The sequence below is a fragment of the Falco rusticolus genome, chromosome 1, assembly GCF_015220075.1.
Source record: "Falco rusticolus isolate bFalRus1 chromosome 1, bFalRus1.pri, whole genome shotgun sequence".
Classification (NCBI taxonomy): Eukaryota; Metazoa; Chordata; class Aves; order Falconiformes; family Falconidae; genus Falco; species Falco rusticolus.
This window is the reverse complement of record NC_051187.1, coordinates 89,384,410-89,406,991: the sequence shown is the minus strand read 5'-3', so window position 1 is coordinate 89,406,991 and position 22,582 is coordinate 89,384,410. Positions and strand designations below refer to the sequence as shown.

The 22,582-nt window shown below is 62.6% G+C and overlaps 2 protein-coding genes across 5 annotated transcripts in view; one reads left to right on the top strand and one right to left on the bottom strand.

Annotated features, from left to right (window-relative positions):
- The window catches only part of LOC119148721 (dedicator of cytokinesis protein 2-like), a 79,561-nt gene that overhangs the window by 16,969 nt on the left and 40,010 nt on the right, over positions 1-22,582 (bottom strand). The window lies entirely within an intron of this gene.
- On the top strand, positions 1,357-22,246 carry LOC119148738 (nascent polypeptide-associated complex subunit alpha, muscle-specific form-like). Of its 2 annotated transcripts, XM_037389297.1 has the most exons (4): positions 1,357-1,399; positions 11,699-13,600; positions 18,111-18,185; positions 21,648-22,246. In XM_037389297.1, the coding sequence occupies exons 2-4, from the start codon at positions 12,072-12,074 to the stop codon at positions 21,844-21,846; spliced, it is 1,803 nt and encodes a 600-aa protein (XP_037245194.1). In that variant the 5' UTR covers positions 1,357-1,399; positions 11,699-12,071; the 3' UTR covers positions 21,847-22,246. The 2 variants fall into 2 exon arrangements, with proteins under 2 accessions (XP_037245194.1, XP_037245189.1); XM_037389292.1 differs by lacking the exon at positions 1,357-1,399 and having other exon boundaries at positions 3,144-13,600.

The window sequence follows — 22,582 nt, the reverse complement described above, 5'->3', positions numbered from 1 at the left end:
AAAGTGAAGCCACAGTTCCTTGGCTTCCCTGCTGAATGCTGGCAGGCAGCAGGACCAGCAGCACCTGCACACAGGGAGGCTGCAGAAGCACGCTGCAGAGATCCTTTGGGGACACCGGGTCGCTGGCTGTCAGCGGCTGCCTGCATGGGTCCTGGCAGGTACAGCTCGCCCACAAAGCTGGAGGCAAATCCCTCCTCACCACGCAGCAGGGCCTGCTCCCAGAACATGGCTCAGGAGCAGGGGATGCCCTGCCCACAAGGGAGCAAGCACTAAGTGCTGGCAAGGTAGGGAAAATGCCACAAACCCACTCACATTCCCTCAGCGTCCACGTGCAGGATGCCATGGAGCCCTGGTCTTGGGAAAGACCCCACAGCCGGAGCCAGGGTCACCTTCCCCACCGGCAGAGCCCGGCTGCGCAGCTTCGCTGGGGCGGCGCAGCCTGAGCCTTCGCCGTGGTCCTGGGGGGGCACTTCTCACGTGCCGGCCAGGGGTGCACATCGCCCACCGCCAGAGAGAGAAGTGCTGCGTGACCAGCACAGCTCCGCGGGAAGCTCGAGGCAACGCAGGAAGGCGACGGGAGGAAACTTCTGCAGCCAGCCAGTCAGTTCTGGGGATCTGATGAGATTAGTTCAGTCATCTGGAAACAGCTGTTCTGGTGGCTGCTGGAATTAGATTCAGTGAACTCTCTGCACCTCCTGCTACACTTTCTTCAAGGGGACCGGTATTTACATTTAAATTACCTCACTGGGAGCCACACAGCCAGGCACCACCACACGAAGGGGCGTAGTCTGTCCTGTGGACAGCATGTGCATGGGGAACGGGTCTGGGGGTGGCCCCCAAACCCGCTGGGGTGGTCACGGACCGGAGCGGTTGCAGTCAGCCCCCGGCAAGCCGCAGCCCTGCCGCCCAGCACCTCTAAGAGCCGCCGCACCAGCCGCTGCAGCCTCGGCACGGCCGGGACACGGAGCGCATGGCCGCGCCGCGGGCAGCACAGGCGGCGACCTGGACGGGAGGGTCCGACGGGGAGTCCCGGGCACCGACCGGCTGCGGCGTCTGCACACTCCCGGGGCAGGCGCTGCCCGGAACCCCGGCAGTCCCGGCCCGGGTCCGCGTCGCCGCCTCCGCCTGCCCGGCCCCACGGGGCCGGCATACGCAGCCATCGCAGCGCCCGGGCGGGACCCGGCCGAGAGGCTGCGGCTGCCGGTGCTCCTTCCCCGCCGCAGGGCTCCACCCGGGTACCCCAGACTCCGCGTCCCGCCGCCAGCTCCCGCCCGCCGCTCCGCCCCAGGCTCCGCCCCCGCCGGCTCCGCCCCGGTACCGGCGAGCCCGCGCGGCTCCGCCCCGCCCCGCCGTGCCCCGCGCCCGCCGCTGCCCGAGCCGCGCCGCCGCCGAGCACCAGGTACGGGGCGGGCTGGGGAGCGGGGCCTCGGCCGGCGGAGCCAGGCGGGGCGGCGGCCGGGCCGGGCGCTGCGGGCATCGGCCCTGCGGCGGCCGCTGGCTGCGCCGGGAGCGCCGCGGTGGCGGCACCGGGGCCGGCACCGGGACCGGCACCGGGATCCCGTGCGGCGCGGGCACCCGGGGCGGCGCGGCAGCCCCGCGGCAGGGGGTGCCGGGGCGGTGGGGACCTGCGACCGGGGGCGCCGCGGCGAGGGCCGGGAGCGGCGAAGCGGGGCGGGGAGCCCCGAAACTGGGACTCCCCGGCGGCGTCGGGGCGGTCTGGGCACCCGCAGCCGGGAGCCGGGCGCGGCGGCCCGCGGGATGCGCCGAGGCCGGGGCAAGGAGCACGGGCTGGGCGGGTGGGGGGAGCACGGGCTGGGCGGGTGGGGTTCCCCGGTGCCCCTTCCTCCCCGCCGCCGGTGCGCGGAGCCCGGCCTCAGCGGCCCCGTGCTGCCGGGGGTCGCAGCGCTCCCCGGGTCCTCCCGCCGCCGAGCAGGTGCTGCCCGGGGCAGCGCGGGAGGCAGGGGCCGGTGGCACCCCGCGCCGAGCCCCCTACACTGGGCAGCTCGCGGCGAGGTGGCCGGTGGCACCCGGCACCGAGTGAGCCGCTGGCTGTCGCGGCAGGGGTCTCGGGGGGACACAGCCGTGCGGCCGAGGGAGATGAATCCGTGTTGAGAGCTGCTGTGTTAGAGGGGGTCGAAGACCCCCAGGGTCGGGCCCCGGTGCGGCAGCCCCACTGCGTGCCGCCTGCCCTGCGGCCCCGGCAGTTCGGAGCGGGGGGTGCGGGCAGGGAGCCGGGCTGCGGGGGCCGCTGGCCTCGCTCAGCCGGGCTGCCTGGCACCCGCCTCCCCCTCGTCGGGAGCCGCGTCCGTCAGCCGGGGCTGTGCCTGGCTGACACACGCACACGCACGATCCCAGGGATGTCACTTTCTGTACCGCACGCCACGCTGACACCGGCCGAGGGTACGGCTGCTCGGGCTGGAGGGATGCAGGCACGCTGCTCCGGCAGCTCCCAGCGCGGTGCTCCCTGTTCGAGGCCTTTGTGTCTGCCGGCGGGGCTCCGGCCGCTGCTGAGGCAGGAGCGGAGCTGGGTGCAGCTGTGGTTGCTCCCCGTGAAACAGGCAGGCGCAGCTTGCAGGGCTGCTCTGGTCTCTCCGCTCCCCATGGGAGCACGCACAAAACCCAGTTTGAGCCATGGCTCCTTGCAGCGGTGCGAGAGGAGCCTGGGGAAGGGTCTCCGTGGAGCCGTTTCTCTGCTTGGAGCATGAGGCGGACACGTGTGAGTAACCGCCGGGACCCGGCTTTGCCCACCGGTGCCCGCACGGGGCTGGCGGCTGCCTGCGGGCTGGCTGCACGCTCGGAGGCATGGAGTGCTTCTTGCCCACTTGCAGCTCCCGGTGGTCCCCGCAGCTCCTGGGGGCATGGAGCAGGCCCCTTGGCGCGGCCGCGGCGGCAGGGGATGCTGAGGGCTGCCGGCAGTGCCCCGTCCCCTCCGGTGCTGCCCGAGGAGAGAGGCTGGGGAGCCGCCGGGAAGTGGCTCCTGGGAAGAGCTTGGCTGAGGCTGGCACCCACCATTCCTTCCCTGCGTTTCCCCTCTGCGGGAAGTGTTCGGTCCTTCCAGTGCACTCGGAGGAGCAGAGCAGATTTAAACGCAGAAGCTCCTTTAGAATGAGGTTATCTTCTTTATGAATTATAATTATTATAATTATTTAATAGTATGGTAGCATCCAGAGGCCACAAATAATTATTGGGTCTATTCCCATCTGTAGTAACAATACTACTTCAGTCCTAACTGGTGCTTTTGGACAGGGTCTGCCTTGCATGTTTACGGAGATGGTCTGTATCATCCTGGCTGTTTGGTGGGTGGGGAAACCGAGGCACACAGCAAAGAAAGACACTTGCTAATTCCTAAATTCCCCCGGTAGCTGGCATTGTCTAAAGCGCATAAAGATAAAGGGTGTGTGTGTGTGACTGCTAGATGGCATTGGAAATCCACTTAAAGGCACGAATTTGTATTCTGAAAGGACATTCTCCCGATCTGTGCTGGGAGGCTGCAGCTGCAGAGGCCTCCCACGCTGGCTGCCAGCACCAGGCCCATGAGTGCCGGCAGGACAGGACGGGGGGCTGCCCGACGGGGGGCTGCCCTGCGGGGGGCAGGCGAGGCTGCCGGGGCTGCCTGCACCCGGGGCCAAGCCCCTGGGACTCTGGACTGGCGCTTGCAGGGTCAGCCGGGGCGGTGCGGTCGCCTCTGAACTGCTGGGCAGCAAAGACTTTCCAGCTTTTTCCAGAAATGTGCTTTGTGGACAGCTTGTGGCTTTCTAATAAGATTTCTGGCATGCGAAGGAGCACGTGGAGTCCCTGTCTGCTGGGGCCTCCCAGCCCGGCCAGCTGCTCCGCTCACTGGGGCGGTGTGGCCCCAGCTGGGTGCCTGGGCACCGTTCTCTGCGAGGTGAGACGTTCCTCCCCAGGGAGAGCGTGGAGCTGCTGGAGGCCTCGTGATGAGCTGTGTCTCCCGTGGCCAAAATTCTTTGGGCCATGTCCTACTTCCCTTGTCCTGTGATCACTGCAGGAGCAGCCCGTGTTGGAGGTGCTGGCAGAGCCCGTGTACTCCAGTGCTGGGCACCAGCCGAGCTCTCCCTCTCTTTGTGCTCCATCTCCACATGAAACATTTTCCCACATCTGTGTAGTCGCGCAAGGCATCTCCGGGACTCAGAGGAACATGGTGTTGCCCACACCACGTTCACCGGGAAGGAAGCCACTGAGCAGGGTGGTTTTGTCCTGCTGCGGTAGGCTCCTCTGTGTCCCCTAGGGAAGGTGCTGAACCACAGTGCCCAGCTGCAGACTGCGAGGGATGCTTGCCTGCTCTTCCACAGAGGCAGCTGAGGGAAGCCTTGGGATGTGAAACAAACTCCTCCTGACTTCATACTGCTCCGTATGGGCTGTCTGCCACAGTCTGCCCATGTTCCCCTGGGTAGGTCACCCTACCTCTCCATGTCTCATTTAAAATGGTGATATCAGTGCTCCTCTGCTTGGCAAAGAGAGTTGGGAAAGCAAGCGGGTAGCAGTGAGAACAGAGTCATTACTGTCATGACAGCTGTATTAGCATCCATGGGAGACAGAGGAATAATTTGGCTTCTACAGGCTTCTGAAAGCTTTGTGCAAAGGCTTTGTACTTCGCTGTGTCTCTTGGCCATGTAAAGTCTCCATCTGACAGCACCAGCATCTGCAGTTGAAAGAGCGATGCAAGCAAGAGTCAGTGACCTCTGTGCACTGAGAGGAGGATGATGTTGCTTCTTCCCTAATTGATGGGATCCCTTCCACAGGGCATTAGCCATGGTGCGTGCGTTGAGGGCGGCCGGGAGCCTCAGGCAACCCTGCGAGGTGCCCGCAGGGTGCTCAGGGATGCTGGCACTGCAGGGAGGTGGGTGGCCGGGGCTCCTTGCTCCGGCCAGGCGAAGAGAGCCTTCTCCTGGGCCCTGTGGCTGGGAGAGTGACTAATTCTCCTGCAGAGCACTTCAGCCAGTGACCTAAATAGAGATGCGTGCAGATCCCTTGGCTCTTGCGAGCTGCCGCTTGCATCAGGCCCCGGCTGACACAGGGGAGGACCTGTGTGTCGGTGATGCTGCTTGGAGGCCTCAGGCGATGCTCGCTGGGGTGCTGCAGAGCACGAGGCACCCAGGGCATTGCCCCAGCTGCAGGGGACTGTGCCTGCTGCCCTCAGCCAGACCATCCCAGGTGTTTCTGGTGGAGTCCCAGTGGTGTTTGAGCAGAGCCTAAGACCTTGCCTTGAACGCTTCCAGAAGGGAGGCTGTGAGGATCACTGGAGACATGGGGAGCTGGCCTTGGGGGGCACCGGCAGAGCTGGACCTGCTGAGCGCTGTGAAGTGTGGCTGGAGAAGGGATGTGTTTCTTTGCAGGGAACACAAAAGGGCTGAATGCTGAGGAGGGAGCAGAGCTGTTCAAGAGGAAGCAGTATATTGGCACAAGCACAGTCAGATATAAACTGGCCTTGATTAAGCGCCTGCAGGAAGTTAGAAGGTCTGTGAGCCTTGGAGCAGCCGGGCTCTGGAAAAGCCTCCAAGAGAACCATGAGGGTAGGGCATGAGCTGGCTTCGTGGTGGAGCTTCCGCAGCGAGGAACCGGATTTTGGGTTTGCTAGCTGCCGGAGGAGATGCTCTTAGTTCTCCATCCTCAAGTCCCACAGATGCTCCAATCTGAGCACAAACGCATCAAATCCTCTTGGAGCCAAGGCAGGATTAAGCTCTGCTGCTGAGTGATGTGTTGCAAACCTGGCTCCTGCCCGGTTCTCCACTGAGACCAAATGCCTCATCCTCCAGTTCTGCCCCTCTCCGTTGCCAGTGGCACCTCTCTCCAGAGATCAGGAAAAGCAAAGGTTTTGTCCCAAAAGAAGCCATTGTACCCAGTGAGGGAGCTGGGTAATTAGCTCTTCTTTTCTGCAGTTCCAGGAGAATATGACTTCCTCTCTCATAAATCTAATCTCCTGGCTTCCTGCGTCTTGAGGAGAAGATTTATGTGTCTGCTCTGGTTTTCCCTCTGCCACAGACGCTACCAGGACGACGAGGTGGAGGATGGGTGGAGAAAGGGACAAAGCTGTCCCGGGGACAAGCAGTGTTGTTCACGGGTGTGGGGAGCAGCTGGACCCTCCGTCGGTGCCTGCAGTCCCACTGTTTGATGGCTGTAGCTGGGGTCTGCCCAGCAGCCTCATCAGTCCCAGGCTGGTCTGTTCCACAAGACACCGATGTCCATTGAGTCAGGAGGAAGAGCTGAGCTGGGCCTTGCTTCCCAGGGGAGGAGGAGGAGGTGGGCATGCAGCTGGAGGCTTTCCCTCTGCTCCGCAGTATTTTTGGTGGATGCAGGTAACTTTCCAGACAGGACAGCATGAAGCAGGGCTCTGTTCCTCTAACGTCAACCCTGCAGCCCATGTGAGATAAGTCTCAAGATAAAAATTCAGAAGATTTAGTGCCTCCCTCTCACAAAATTCACCATCCATCAGTACTGGTCAAAGAAGAGCGGCCCAGTCAGGGGGGCATTGGCTCTCCAAGGGGAGACTCACAAGCCCTTTACAGGCTGCAGGTAGGAGCTGGCAGTGCATCGGCAAAATGCGGGCTGGCAATGCAGGATCAGTTTGGATCCCACCATGCAAAGTGGCATGGCAGATTCATGGATCTGAAGGGCACTGAGCTGGGGATTGCAGCCAGGCTGATGCGTGATCCAGAGTTCCAGCATTGTTCACAAATCCCCATCATTCTGAAGAATATTTGCTGTTTGCAGGGAGTGAGGACAGTCTGAGGACTGGGTGAGTTGGCACCTGAAGTTCAGTGGTATCTGTGGCCAGGTCACACGGGAAGTGCTTCCTGATGCTTCCTTGGCTTTTGGGCTCACTCAGTGGAGGAGACGTCATTCCCAGCTGCACTGAGCATCCAGCTGAACCGGAGAGACCACCACTGAGATACTCATGTCATCTTTTGCATTACAGTGGCGGAGTCTGGTTTTATCAATACATCATCTGATGCGACCTGCTATCTCACCTTGTTCATGCACTCATAATTCCCATATGAACTAGAGGAGAAAAACACTCAGACCTTAAAAAATTGCCAGACGGGGGATCCTGCAAATCCTTTCCAAGTTGTTCTACTGCCGGCTGGCCTGACTTTCTTAAAAAGTCACTCCTCTGACTGCCCTGATCCCCGCTTTTCAGCCGCCGTTTTGCTGCTAGGCTGGAGAGGAGCCTGGGGCTGCCGCAGCAGAGACCCATCCTGCACAGCGTCTGCTCCGCGCTCCTCGCATGGCTCTATATTTGTCTTCTTCCTTCCTTGCCCTTCTCTCAGTCTTGGTATACTCCGCACATTTTCTCAGTGCTGACTTTTTCCTTTGAGGTCAGTGAGAGCCAGTGCCCACGCGGGGCCCAGCTGCCCCTCCATAGGACCTGGGCAGAAGCACGGCTAATTGGCGATGATTGCTGGATGATTATGTCTTGAGACGTGCTGGTTAGCCAGTTTTTAATCCATTTAATGTGTGCCACATTGCTTTCGTATTATTCTGCTTTCTTCGTCAAAATGTCAAACGCCTCACAGAAATCCGAGTCCGTTCTGTCGAGGCTTTTACTTCCATTGACCAAACTTGGAACCTTATCAAAACAGAAAATTGGTCTGATAAGCCGTGTTCTCCGTGGCCCTGCGCTGACTGGCATGGCTGGTACATGCTGCCCTCCTTCAGCTGTTGCTAGTCAAGCTCCAAGCCCATTCTCACACCGCTGCCCCCCATCAGCCTCGGGCTCTCCCGAGGCTGCTCTCCACTGACATGCCCCAGCAAGGACCCCGGTGTCAGCTGTCCTGCAGGCGCAGAGCCAAGAGGAGCACGCAAGAGCAGGGCACCAGGGCTCAGTCTCTTGCCCCCTGCTAGCAGGGGTCTCCTGAGAGCCACCTGCACCAGGCACCTGAGGACAAGCATCAGCCATGGCATGGCAACTAGGACAGGTCTCCTTCCGCCATGCCCTCCCCTGCTGGCCTCTGTCCACAACCCCACTTGTCCCCTGGGAGAGAGGAGCTGCTGCAGCCCTGGGCTCCTGGCAGACCAGACCCTGGAAGGGGCTGCTTGGGGTTCGGGACCTCGGACGGGCTCCGGCTTCACTGCACCTTGTCTCTCAGCGCTGCCTTCCCACCAGTCCTCTGCACCGCAGAACTGACCAGACCCCTGGGTACCTTGTCCTGGGGCAGGGTGGTGTCAGCGGGAGACATCCCTGCTCCTGCTCCTCCAGCCTGGCCAGCCCAGCTCCCTATACTGGGGTGCTCACGGGTGAGCTGGTGGGGCACAGGAAGGTGCGTGGGGAGCGTGGCTGCATGCTGGACACACAGTGCATTGGCTGGGGCAGGCAAACACGTGGGGGGCGTGGGTGAGCCTGTGGCCCCAGGAGTGGGGCCGTTTCCCTGTAAATATGCTTATGGATAGCAGCTCCAAAGTGCTGGTGTGGCTGGGGGTGTGTGCTTCCTGCATGGCTCCTTGCCGGTGGCCCTTTCTGTGCATCCAGAATGTCCCTGGAGCTGCGTTTCCAGATAGATCTACTGGCAGAGCAGTTTTCTTGGATTCTGCTACAGTACAGGGGAGCCCATCAGATACTGCAGCCGCTGGGTTGCACAGTCCTGATTCCATCCTACAGCAGGACTCTTTATCAGCACTTGAAGATGCCAGCATGCTGCAAACAGTGCCTGAATGTGGCACTAAATCTAACTGTACCATAAAGCTATACACAGCGAGACGAGTGGGAGGGTCCGAGCTTTTGGTGTTTGACATCCTCAGAGCTGTTCCCAAATGGAGTTAGCACGTGTATAATTTATAGAGTTTTTCTTTGTCCTTGTGGCTTGTATCTGATCCCTCCAGCAGTTCGGGAGGCAGAGGGTGCTTTGGTGGAGGCCCTGCTGACTGACAGCATCACGTTTGCTGCGTAGGCAGTGGAACGGCCTTGTCTCGCTCTGCCGTCAGCTGTGGCTCAGTGAGGTCCCTGCTGCAGGCTCGCAGGGGCTGCATCTGCGCTGGGACCATGCCGGCAGCACTCCTGCCCCGTGCCTGGCTGTGGGAGCAGTTCCTGGCACCCTCTGCCCCATGCCCGTTGGCACTTCTGTTAAGGAAGCCTCCGGAGTGGGCTGGCCACACATGGGCTGACCTGCCGGAGTGCTCAGCCCAGCTGTGCTGGTCCCAAGCGGCGCTCAGGCCAGACCAGCGCAGAGGTGTGCCAGCCAGCCCCGCTCTGCCACTCGGCGTGTGGCCCTCCTGGCATGGACGTGGCTGGGGATGCTGAAGTGGGACGCCGGCGCAGGGCACGCAGGCTGGGTGCCAGCCGTTGTGGCAACGCAAGTTGGGGTGTGTGTGTGGCCCCATGGCTGCGGCAGGGCCTCGAGGGGGGGGTCCCCACAGCCCCTCACTGCCTCGGCAGGCTCTGCCTGGTGCAGCTGGGTGCCAGCACTGCCCTTTCCCCCAGCCAGGCACCCACTGGCAGGCGCAAACACGGGGCTGCTGCTCCCGGGCTGGCACGCAGGCTGCGGCGAGCGCAGGGTGAGGGGGCAGGTGGCGCTGGCTCTGTCCCTGAGCCGGCTCTCTCCTCTGCCTGTTGCTGCCCATACTAACGAGGTGCCCCATCCCTCTGCTGTGTCTCCATCGCGTCCTGCCTCACAAACATCTCCCGGTGTCTGGGCACAGCTCCAAGCTCGGGAAGGAAAGTGCTGGGTGGCTGGGCGGCGCGTGGAGCAGCATCCCGACTAATGCTGTGCGGGGGCTGCAGAGGCACAGGGGCATGCAGTGCTGGGCAGGGGGCTGTGTCAGCCCCCTGCTCCACTGGGTCGGCAGCTTGCTGCTGGCCTGGGGAGGCACTGGGTGCCAGCACGCTCAGCACTCGGGAAGTTTGCTTGTTACCAGCACAGGGTGACTCCAGGCCACCATGCTGAGTCAGCTGCTTCATTACAGCAGGAACCAGGCAAGATGGTGAGGGGAGCCAGGGGGGCTGGCTGGTGCCATGTGTCCATCTGCAGTGAGGGCGGGAGGGCTGCAGAGCGAGCAAGGCTCCCATCTCCCTGCGCTGAGGGAGGTGCAGGGGCACTGGGGGAGCAGTGGGCTGTGGTCCGAGGCAGGGGCCACAGTGCTGCGGGATGCACGACACGGCATGGTGCGAAGGGGCGAGTCCATGCCACAGGGAAGCCCCCGTTGCTCTGCTCTTTGCCCATGCCACAGCTACCTCCGGACGTTCCAGACCTCAAGTGCTGGGGGGCTGAAATGCCAAGCACAGCAGTGCCGCTGCCCACCAGGGCTGGTGTCTCCAGCTCTCTCACTCTCCCTCCCTATCCCTGGCACTGCTTCCCAAATTAAGCCGTTGGCCTCCTCTGCACCTGGGGGCACCTTGGGCAGGGCTCCTGGTGTGTGCCCTGTGCTCCACCGGGTCACCTGCCCAGGCAGTGTCATGGGCCAGGGCAGCAGCTGGTCACCAGGGTGGGCAGAGGCAGGGCAAAGCAGGCATGGCGGCTTTCTGCTGGCGGGGGTTACGGCCAGGACAGGGCTGCGAAGGAGGGATTGCCCTGCCTGCGTGAGGAGAGGGAGCCCTGCACAGCTGCGTGGTAAGGATGGCAGGGGCAGGGACATGGACATGGCCCCGGGGGTGTGATTACCCCTGTGCAGGAGACCTTGCTCAGGGGCAGGACAGCCCCCTTGCTGCCTGGGAAGTGCTGTTGGTGACAGGGACGCATCCCCAGGCAGGAGCGGGGACCTTGGTCCTGCAGCCAGGCCCTGGCGGTGGCCCTGCGAGCAGGAGCTGTGCAGCGTGTTTGCAGGTGAGGCAGAGCAGGCGAGAGCTGCGGGCAGGCGGGCTGCCTGGGGCCACATGACGGCGGAAGGTACAATGCCCCGGGAAGACCTTGCTCTCCAGAGGCGGGCATCCCTGAGCCACAGCCCCACGGCAGAGCCTGGGGTGAGAGCTGGAGAGACACCAGCAACTGCCCTTCCCCACAGCGAGGTGCAGGGAGCAACCCCCCGGTCTCACCAAAGCTGCAGTCTCAGCCGTGATGCCTGTTCTCCCTCCTGGCTGGTTCTCACACACCCGAAGTGGCTCAGTGTTCCCAAGCCACGTTTGTCCCACTGCCCACAGAGCTGTCCCCCGTGCCCGCAGCCCAGCCAGCCCTGCTACACCTCCGGTGGGTGCCGTGGGCAGGATGGGGCCCTCTGCCCAGTCCAGCCGTGCCCCACGCAGGACAGGTTCCATGCCCGCTCCAACCATGCCCCACACAGGGACCCCATGGAGGCTGGGTGCCCCACACCTTGTCCAGCCCCATGCAGAGCTGGTGCCCTGTGTCCAGCAGGTATCCCGTGTCCATCCATCCCGCGCAGGAGCCCCCCGTGCCCATGCACAGCAGCCCCCCGTGCCTGCCCTCCCGCTGCCAGCACCCTGCAAACATGAGGCACCAGCCCCAGCGTGGCAGAGCTATTTTTAACAGCTGCTTCTGCTTGATTTGAGCTGTGAACTTGTAACGTGTTTATGCTAAAGGGGTTTCTTTTTTCCTTCTCTCTTTGTGCTGAAGAGGCAGCTCTGGAGATCAAAGCTTGTCTCTTCGTGTTTTGTGATGGTGGGGCTGGGGGGAGCGCCCAGAGGCAGTGAGGCCGGCCACGCCACGGGGCAGTGCAGCGTGTGGTGGGGCTCTCCTGGCCTCGGGGGGCCATGGTGGCGGGGCCAGAGCTGATGCACCTCTCTGTGTCCCCGCAGGTCCGGAAGCCCAGGAACCATGGGCAGGGACAGCCGGCTCCTGGTGCGCCAGGCAGCCCGCCACAGGCAGCACTGAGCTGGGGCAGCCGTGGGACCATGGGATGCTGGCGCTGGCGAGGGGGCACGGCAGCGGGCAGGGCTGTCAGGGCAGCGTGCCAGGGGCTGTAGGGTGGGTGGCAGGCAGCATGCCCGGCAGCCCCTCACCTCCCTCTGGCACAGCATCCCCTCTCCGCAGCGGCGCGGGATGAGGCTGCCCGCTGCCCTGGGCAGCTCTGGGGACGGGTGCAGCCCAGGGCTCCGGCCACCAGCACTCGGCCCCCCGCCGCCCACCGCAGTGCCCGGCCACAGGGCAGCAGCACTGGGGCACTGAGCCATGGTCAGCCGGGAGCCCCTTCCCGGCAGAGCCCCCGCCAGCGAGGGCAGCCAGGAGAAAGCCATGACGGTGCGCTCAGTGCTGCTCAACCGCGACTCGCCCGACATCGAGAGCCGCCTCAAGCGCCGACGCAACCGCACGCAGCAGGTCCGCTTCAAGGACCTGGTGGAGGCCGGCATGGGGCGAGCGGCCAGCCCCCCGCCCAGGCCTGCTGCTGCCCCTGGCCCCAACACCCCACGTGCCTCGCCGCCACCCAGGGATGCCCCTGAGCTGGTGGCTCTCAGTGCCTCGCGGCAGAGCTGGCCCCAGGCCCAGCCGGGCTCGCTGACGCTGCCCATGCCCAGGAAGGCGTGCATGAGCACTGCCATCCAGACCTCCCCCAGCCTTCAGAAGCCCTTCCCTGCCTCCCAGCCCCGCAGCAAGAGCGTCTGCGACGTGGCCGGGGACACGGTGCTGCCCAGCACCACAGGGAACACCCGGTGCCCAGGGGAGGCCGTGCCCACCGTTGCCAGCTGGGCTGTGCCCCCACAGGTGTCCAGCAGCCTCCCCATGCATGATCATGCCACGGCCCCTGCCCAGCACGCCATGGTGTGCCACGTGCCACCGCCCAGGGATCCCTGTCCCCCTTATCCGGACACGGCTGGGTGCCCTGCTGCCCACTGCACCCCCACAGCGCAGAGCTGTGCCCCCGAGGCCTGCCCACTTCCCCCTGCCTGTGCCCGGCTCCGTGGAAACCCCAGGGGCAGCCGTGGGGCTGCCCCACGCCCAGCCTCCATGCCCTGTGGTCAGCCCCAGCCACCCGCTGAGACGCAGGGGCTTGGCCGGAGCGACTCAGAGTGGAGCCTGCTCCGTGGGCGCCCGCTGCCCCAGCCCTCGCCACACCACCAGCAGACCATCCCCACCATGGACACCCACGGTCTCCGCCAGCCAGCTCAGGGCAACCCCCCGTGGGACCCAGCACCACCCCAGCACCAGCTCTGTGGCACGCCCTGGGGGGGGCCCTGCTGCACCTCGCCAGCCCCTGTTCCACCAGCGCTGGGCTGGCACAGCTCTGCCACCGCCGCACCGGAGAAGACACCAGCTGTGCTTGGCTGTCCGGACCCCCACGGCATCTACAGCCGGCTATATGCTGCTGAGCCTGGGCACGGCCAGGCAGGACCAGAGGGGCCCAGGGAGCCGCTGCCCCCCGCCCCACAGGGCACCGGGGCGGGGACGCAGCCGGTCGGGTGGGCACCGGAGGTCCCCCAGCATGAGCAGCCCTGCCTCACCGCCGAGCATTCGGAGACACTGCGCCACATCCAGGACCTTCTGCAGCTGGTGGTGGTGGCCAAGGGGCCAGCGGGACCACCAGCAGGGGACGAGGACACCCGGACATCTCAGGGAGAGGGCCCACGGGGTCCTGGGGAGCAGGGGGACCTGCAGTCCCAGCTACAGTCCCTGGAAGGGGTGCTGGAGACCAGCCAACAGACCATCCGGGTGCTGCTAGACGTTATCCAGGACCTGGAGAAGAAGGAGGCCCAGCGGGATGGGTGAGTAGGCGGGGATGCAGAGAGGGGCTGGGGGGGCCAGTGTCCCTGGTGGGGCTATGGATGGAGGCTTAGGGAGGGGGGCTGCCTCCTGGATGCATTTCACACTGAGAAACTCCTCGGAGCTGCCATCCACACGCATGTGGCACCGCATGCCGGTGCGATGTCTAGCCCACCCTGGCTTGTTCTGCATGTGACTGCAGCGCCCTCCCTGCACCCAGCGAAAGGGTGCAGGGGGGGGAAGGCCAGGGGGATGAGGGGAGCTGGGCCCCCTGCCCGGCTCTGGTACGGCTGATGTGCCCATTGGTCACTGGGAGCGGAGACCTGGAACGTCTCGTGGCAGATGTCCCGAGGCAGCCGCCATTCCCCAGGGACAGCCTCCCTATTTCTCATGCCTGCTTTCAGCCCCGTCCTTGGAGTTACCTAAGGCACAAATTTGGTGGCTGGTGCCCCAGTGACTGGCATGTCTGCGCTTGAGGGGGGTGCCCATGCATCCCCATCTTGCCCTGGCCTGCCCAGGACCTGCTCTGTGGGTGGGCAGGACATCCCCTGGGCCAGTTTTCCTTGGCCTCCCAGGTAGATCTGCTAATGGAACAAGGCGTTTGAGGTTAGCCTGTGATGGCCCAGAGCTGAGACCCTCCAAACTCACCTCACACAAGGGCCACCAAACTCCCAGGAGATGCAAGGAGCTGCTCACCCCATGGTCCTGGCACCCTCCTGTAAAACCCTCTGAGGCTTATTCCCTACACCCTGAGCCAGCCAGCTCCCACCAGGGCAGTGCAACGATCTGTTCATTAAATTAAATTAAGCCCATGTTGGCTGTAACTGAAGTGCCAGCAAAGCTGCCCTTGTGCCACCTCGTGGAGCAGAGCTGGTGGTAAGGGACTGCCAGAGGTCTCTGGTCCAAAGCCCACTGAAGGTGGGTGCCGCCAGGACAGGCTGCTCAGACCCCTGTCCAGCTGAGGTTTACTATCTAAGGGGATGGAGATCCCCCATCTCTCGGGCCCCTGTCCTAATGTTTGACCATGTCTTCAGGGTGAGAACGTGCTCCCAGTCTCTAGTGCTCGTGCAGCTTGTCCCTTGTGGGGAGAAAAGCAGTGAAGAGAAATGCGTAGAGCCTCTGCGGTACCAAGTGCTGGCTGTGGCTCAGGGTATTCCCATTAAGGTCCTGCTGCAATTCCCCTGGGTCAGGCAGCAACCTCGCCTGGGTGCCTGCACTGGGAGCACTGGTGCAGGGCCGGAGGGACAGCCTGCATGGCTCAGCTTGGCCCGTCCTGTCCTCAGCGACCCATCTGTCTGCGAGGTGGCCCTGGGGCGCTGGGGACCTTGGTGGTGTGGAGCATCCCCTGTGCTGCTTCTGGGTGGCATTTTGGGTACAGCCCTGCTGTGCTTCAGCCACATGGGGACAGCATGGGATACTGGGCTCCTCAGTTTGGCAGCTTGTTAGTTTCGCCTCGCAGGTGGAGAGGGGTCTGACATGCCGGGGACACCAAGCTTAGCGCATGCCACAGCAGTATTGGTATGTCTGATTTGGCATATGATGGCATGCAGGAAGGGATCTGGACCTGCCAGATGGGCAGCTCTCCTGGTAGTCCTGACCCTGGTGCCTGCGCACGTATTTGTTTTATCTAAAACAAATGACTACTAAATACCTCCTTCCAATTAGGGGTGATAAAGGTGGTGTGGATCCCACAGAGGCGATAGCAAAAGTGTGTCAGCCCACAGGGGCGTTTAGGTGGGGGGTGCAGCACCATGCTCCCTCCCTTGGCACAGGCTGTGTGGCCGTGGGCACAACCCGTGTGTGCCCGTCCCAGCCAGGAGCCACCGGCAGCCCCTGGGCTGCAGCTCCCACGGGCTCTTCCCTGTGCTCTGAGCACCCGCTCCCCCGGCCATGTGGGAGCTCGCTTTCATCCGTGCCCCGTGCCCTGGCCGCTTCTGCTCCCACACAGCACGGGCGACCTTGCCTGAGGGAAGGAAAGTGTGCTCCCGGGCTTGGCCCTGTTTGCTCCAGAAGAGCTGCAGCACCAGCAGCTCAACGCACCCTCGCTCCCAGGGAGCTCAGCACCCCCACCGTGCTCCTGTGCCCTCTTGGCTTTTCAGAGCAAGACCCTGAAAAAGTGCTTCTTATGGCTGAGCACAGCAGTGCTGCACCTGCCTCTGTGGCTGGGGACCTGGCAGCGGTGCCGGGGCCAGGGCTGGGGTTTGCTCCTCCCGCCATCGCTGCTGCTATTGCTGGGCATCGGCGTGCTGCCCTGGCACGGCCCTCTCGCCCCTTGCCTGTCAGGGTCGCACAAGGGTCTGCTTCCCTGCTGAGTGCCGCAGCCCTGCAGCCATGCAGTGGCCCTGCCGAGCCTCATCCCTACAGGGTACACCGAGGGCATGTGCAGAGCGGTGCCTGTTGAGAGGGCAGGTTTGCTTCTGCAGTCAGAACTGAGCTTGTCTGCTTGGGAAGCTGATTTAGCTTCACTGCAGGCAGCTTGATTAAGATCTCAGCTCCATATACTGTTGCAGTCAAATGAGCAAACAAGATGCCTGGAGGCATAAGGAATGGGATAGGAAATCACATATAAAATTATCCTCGTGTCTTTATGCTGAGGAACAGCATGGCCTCATTTGCCACGGGCCAGCGTCCTGCAGGCACATGGTGGCTCCAAGGTGCCTGCCGTGTGCCAGAGCAGGGCCACCAGCCCAGACACTGCTCGTGGTGTAACGGGTCCTCACTGGGTCCAGGCATCTGCTGCCAGCAGCATCCCACACCAAACACCTATCCCAAAATTAGCTCTCATCCTGCTACAGAGGTGCAGGCTTATACGTTAGATACCCTCACACACACACACTCACACACACACACATATACCATATATATATAAAAGGTATCATGTTCTAATTTATGTGCTAACAGTATAATCCCAATTGTAATACATAATTTGGCGCATTAAAAGACCTAGTTTCTGAAGGCTGAGAACAATCATGATCAAGGTCAAGTAACAGGAGGAAGATTTAAACAGGAAAATGTGACTACTATGTGGGACATGTGGGTGTTTTCTCAGCTGTCCTCCAAAAAGCTGCAGCCTGCCCGGCCAAAGAGGGGCAATGGACATGTGGAGATGGTGTCCGCAAGGGTGACAAAAAAGCATTTCACAGGGCCCTTTTTTTACAGCTCTGAGGGCAGCCAGAGTCGGGGCACCAGAGAGAACACCCACCAGTAGTGCTGGGGGTCTGGGGGTCTGCGGGCAGCTCCCTGGCACAGCCCCCAGCACCCTGGAGGCTCAGGAGGGCTGCAAAGCCAAAGGCACACCAGTTCAGAGAAGTTGCTGCTAAGCAAGGAGAGACATTGGTGGACCATTTTCCCAGGGAGGTGGTGGCCCTCCTGCCGGCAGCTGGAGCCAGGGCCAATGGTGGCACGACAGAGGCTGCCAAGCTCAGGGGAGCACCAGGCTGGCACTGTGGCCAGGCAGGAGATTCACTGCCGGTCCCTGGTGCCCCGTGGCTGCCTGGCCCCTGGGCTGCGGGGATGCTGCAGCCAGTAGAACCCCTGAGCTCACAGGGTGACAAGAGCTGAGATGTGCCACTGACAGACAGTGGGGATGCTGGGGACATGGAAAACTCGGTCTGCACGGTGAGGCCAGAGCACAGACCTGGTCCTGGGGAGCAGGCAGCTGGGGAACTGCGGGCGGGAGGGCGGCAGGGCAGGCAGGTGGTGTTTGCCCAGCGGGGCAGCATGCTGTGTGCTCTGTGAGCGTGCAGCTGGCCTGGGGCTGCATTGTGGCCGGTGTTTAGTGCCAGCAGCAGAAACATTCGAGGTGCAGATGCCTTCTGCAGAGATCAGGAATGAGCACAGCGTTGGGGCTGAGCTGAGCTTTGGCACTCATCAGCTTGAGTCCTGCGAGCCTTCCCTGGAGGAGGCTGCCTCTCTGGTACAGAAGCATCAAAAAGAGATAAATTCTGAGTTTGGCATAGGCTGGTGATGAGTCCAGAGCATCTTCCTCTACCCATCTGTCAGGGCACTGCTCTGTGCCACCAGTGCCCCCACACAAACCTCATGCTGCCCGTGGTACCATGTGTGGGGAGATGGATGGTGACCTAGGGTGGCTGTGGGCGAGAGGTACAGCTCTGGGAGGGAGGGATGAAAGGAGGCGGACACAGCATGAAGGATTCAGGGCCTCTGCTGTGCCTGTCTCTGGTCTGCGCCCATCTCAGGAATGTGCAGAGCTGAGAGGCACCGCACTTGGCCTGGCATTAAACGGCATCACACGGGAGGAGAGGAGCTGGGACCCAGGGGGGATGGGGCTGGATCTCAGGGAGGAGAGGAACTGGATCCAAGGCAGGATGGGACCTGGGATCCAGGGAGATGAGCTGTGTCCCAGGGAGGACAGGACCTGGGTCGCAGGGTCCCAGCTCACGGCTGCTGGAGTATGAACTGCAGAGGCAGATGAGGGGTCTGGGCAGCTGGGGAGGTAGAGGCAGAGCGAGGGTGGCTCTGCTGGCTCACAGCACTTCTGCTCTGCCGCAGGCGACATTCTTACCGGACAGGGCAAGACATCGCCAACTGCGGGACCTGCCGGGACTGTGCCTGCATCATCTACAGGTAAGAGCCAGCTCTGGCACTCCGCGCCTTCCCAGCAGGGCCCCTGCTCTCCTCGTGTCCCTCATCCTCCTGATCTGGCTACAAGGCAAAGCTGCAGGGGGGTCTGCAAGTGTTCGCCCCTGGGGTCCATGCCAGGGCAGGGAGGGGGCCTGCCCGCCCACACTCCATCTCCCATCCCTGCAGCAGGGTGGATGCTCAGGGCACCCCAAGCTGTGAGGGGCTGCATGGCCTCATCCTGTCCAGGTCAGAGTGTCCCCAGGGCACATGGCACGAAGACAGTCACAGCTTTTCCTCCCCTGTCCCTCCTAGTGTGGGAGCTCTCTAGCAGAAACCTCTGGCACCTTAGAGCAGACACAAACCTGGCTGTGCGGGGCCAGCTTGGCCCCTCTGTGCCAGCTCCTGTCTCTGGCAGAGGCCACTGCAGGAAGCTCAAGGGAAAAAGTGACAGGGCACGCGGGGAGCGGCTATCCCCGTGCCATGTGTGCTGTGCCATGTCCTTGCACCTTGTCCTGCTCACCCATTCCTGAGGGACCTGTCCCATCCGCAGCCCTACAGCAGCTGGGTACGTGGAGGCTGTTAGCCCTGCTGTCCCCACAGCCACCCCTGCTCCTGGGGCACCATGGACGGACAGCTCACGGGTGTCGGGGGGGGGCACTATGGACGGACCACTCGCAGGTGCCAGGCGACTGACCTCGTGACAGCCGCCAAAGCTGCCCAAGTCCACCTGAGCACAAAGGCATTCTGCTGCTGGTCATGCCTTGCAGGGGTGGCAGGGAGGAGAGAGCTAGCACCTCGCGGACTGCAGCACACCCTCCTCTGGCACCAGCCGGGGGGCATCTCCCCTGCTAGACCCCACTGGGCTCCAGGTGAAGGCCAGACAGAGCCGATTTGCCAAAGAGCAGCCATTGCCAAAGCCCCTGCGCTTGCCAGGAGGCTCCCATGGGACTGGAGAGAAGTCGGCAGTGCCTGTTGTGCCAAAAGATGGTTCGGTGCTAAATGCAGCCCCACCTCACAGCCCAGCACCCGAGGGGTGCAGAGGTGTGCTCATCAGCACCCAGAGCCATCTGGGCACAGGCTGCGGCTCTTCCCCCAGCATGCTGCCGGGGCTCCTGGCAGGGCTGTAGGCACCTTGCCATGCAGCAGCCAGCTCCTTCCATGTGTCGAAAGGCCAGAGCAGGGTCCTGGTGTTATTTGGCTGGAATCTGGTCCCTTTATCAGTGTGGAGAGCAGCCCTGCTCCCAGAAGGAGATGGGGCGATTTCATGAAGGATGGCTGACTGGTTGCAGCTGGAAGGAGAGTTGCTCTGGGGTTTTTTTTATATTCTGTAAAGGCAAGATATTGGGGAAATCCTCATTAGTGGCTGGTGGGTGGGCTTGCTCACCCACTTGCAGTCCAGGTTGCATCTCATCCCTGCGCCAGCTTTGCACAGATGCTGCAGACTGCCGGTCACGCAGGGGGTTCCCGCCCCTTGCCGGGGTCTGGGACTGTGGGGTCTTGGCTCTGCTTCCCTGGCATCAGCTTTGGGTCAGGGCACGGAAGCCCTTTCCTCCACTGCCCTCTCTCCTCACAACCCATTCAGTCTACAGGGAAAGGTGTTTCATCCTCCCAGTGCAGGCAGTGATGTGGCTGGGTCCTTCTACCTGTCAGCACTGTGGGAATCCAGGACTTTCAGTTTTGCCCAAGCCTTCTGCCCGTCCAGGCATCTGTGGGTGTCCGTTTGCCCTTCTGGCTGTGCATCTCGCTGTCTTCCTCTGTGCACGTTTGGTGGCTGGCTAGGCATGTTCTCATTTTGCTATTAGTTAGGCTTTGCTAGTGCTTGGAAGTGCAGGATGCGGCACAAGTGCAGGACAGCACACACATGTGTGCACAGGGCAGTTTAGCTGCTGCCCTGCTGGGCTTTCATGAGCACCTGTGCATGGGATGGGCACACTCCCCTGTGGGCACCTCTGGGCTGGGGGGGGCCTGGCTCCAGCCCCGCTGTGCACCAGCATCCTCATGCTCCCTGTGCCGGCCACCCCACATGCCCACACCACCGTGGGAGCAGTGCGTCTCTCACTTGTTCTCCACTTATTTACACCACAGACTCCCCTGCTGTAGCTCATGGGGGACTTCAGTGCTAATTGGGTCTGACGAGCCTGTCTCCACGTGGCATTGTGGTTGGGGAGAGATGTCACATCTTGGGGAGATGGCTCCCTATAATTGTCAGGCTCCTGCTGGGAACTCCCTCTGGGCTTCGCTGCCATCCGCGTGATGAGAAGAGGCTCCGGTGGGACCCAGGGTGGGGGGAATGGGTGCATCACCAAGTGCAGAGTGCACTGGGTGCCAGAGCAGCGCTCCTGGCACTGGCCCCCAGCAGTGGTCAGCAGCGAGGAACAGACCTGCCCACCTGTGTCCCATCCCAGGGACATGCACAAATGTGCCAGCTGTGCACCTCCATAGCAGTCCTGAGCCCTTCTGCTGCATCTGCACTGGGGAGTCAGGGTCCCTCCCCATGCTGCCGCCCTGTTATGGGACTCTCTGCCACAGCTTGCCCTTTTTGCTAGAAATAGCTGGGGATGACTGGTGTCCTTGCAGGGGACCTGACAGGAGGTGACAGCGTGCCAAGCAAGGGTTCAGGGGGAGCTCTCCGTGTGCGGGGCGGCTGTGCCACGTGCATAGTGCCAGGCACACACCACAGCACCTCACTGATCCGATGGGATGTGGCTGGTGTGAGGAGGTTGGAGTGCTTTCCATGTGAGGAAACATCGCAGCACGTGGCCGCTGGCAGCCAGCCTGCACGCTTGCGGGGTGCTGCAGGGACATCGGAGGGCTCTGGCACTTGCAGGAAACCTGAGGGCTGGGGGGGGGGGCACAGCCCCCCTCACCTACCCAGACCCAGGGCACCCCCATTCCTTGCAGCACCAGCGGTGTGACAGGCAGCAGCACAGCCCTTGCGCGCTTCTGCCACCTCCTGATGCTGCCACAAGCTGTTTGGGACTGATCCCGTACCCCCCTACCACAGCCTCTGGGGCCAAGGCCGGTTGGCAGGAGCTGTCTGAAGGTGCATGCCAACAGGACGCCCCCTTGCAGGGGTGCATGGTGACCCTGGAAAGTCTGCCCACTGGGAAATGCCAGGAGCCCTGGAGAAACCTGCCAGAAAAACACCCCAAGGGCCACTCCACACCGCAGGCCCCCAGCCAGCCACTGTTCCTGCACGAGGCCCCTGCCCTTCCCACGGGCTCAGACGTCCCCAACAGCCACTGAAGTCAGGCTGGTCCCCACCACAGTGCCTTCCTGTGCAGCAGCGGGGCTGAGCTCCCAGCGATATGCCATGGGGGTGTGGGGGGGGCTGAGCTCCCCAGGGGCTTGTTTAGGGGTGCCGGGGTGGAGGCGGGCACGGGGGCACAGAGCTGTGGCAGGCGGGGGGCCGCAGCGGGTGGTGGATGCCCTCTCACGCTGTCCCCCCGCCCCGCTTGCCCGCAGCGTGGAGCACGATTTCCGGCAGCAGGAGGGCCGCTTCCAGCAGGTGCTGAGCCATATCGAGGGTGACACGACACCGAGCTCCCCTGCCACGGCAGCGGGGACAGTCTTGCCACCCAGGCAAGAGCCGTCACCAGTGACGAAGCTGCCTGTGAAGCTGGACACAAAGAAATCCAGGCGCAAATGTTTCTGGTTCCTGTGAGCCAGCGGTGCCCGGTGAGCCAGGAGCGCAGAGGCACCGTCCCAGCACTGACCCCCTGCCCACATCTCCCTCTCCTCTCCCTCCCTCTGACGGTAGGGTTTGGGTAGCACCAGCTTTTATATTTTTAACTGTTCAGTTTAATGTATCAAAGCCCCTGTGTAAATAAGGCGAGGGGAACAACGGCTGTATTTAATGAGAATTCAATAAATTCTACGGAGACGCTATTTTTGTTACATCCTCTCCCACCTGTGCACTTCTGTTCTGGATGAGCATGTGGAGGGGGCCGGTGGCCGTTCCCCTACATGGGTGGTAGTGCTTGCCCAGCCCCAGGCATCCACCCCCCAGCGAGAGCACCCTGGGGCCCTCCTCTACCTCAGGTCTCCGCAAGGGCTGCCTGCAGCCCCAGTGCTCCCAGTCTGCCCTGGCTGGAGTCAGTGCCCATCCCTGCACCCCACAGCACGGACTGCTCACCTGTCCCCCCTGCTGCTGCCTGCAGGTTAACGGGGGCACTGAGGATCCCTCTGGTGCCCTTGGTCAGAGCCGGTGGAAAATGCTCTCTGTGGGACCCGGAGAGAGGAGACCTGTCCCTGAAACCTTCTGGGTGGGAGGTGGGGCTGGGTGGGGGTCCCAGGGGTCATGGCTCTTCTTCCAGCAAGCATCTCCAAGTGAGGTTGGGGGCCTGAGCCCCACACAGCCTGCCTGTACCCGGGGCTGCCACAGAATCGGGGACTGCGAG

Excerpts from the sequence above, each read along its gene's own strand:
- LOC119148738 (XM_037389297.1), top strand. The coding sequence starts at position 12,072 with ATGGTCAGCCGGGAGCCCCTTCCCGGCAGAGCCCCCGCCAGCGAGGGC. Across the intron at positions 13,601-18,110 it reads AAGGAGGCCCAGCGGGATGG|GCGACATTCTTACCGGACAG; the intron begins GTGAGTAGGCGG and ends GCTCTGCCGCAG. Across the intron at positions 18,186-21,647 it reads TGTGCCTGCATCATCTACAG|CGTGGAGCACGATTTCCGGC; the intron begins GTAAGAGCCAGC and ends GCTTGCCCGCAG.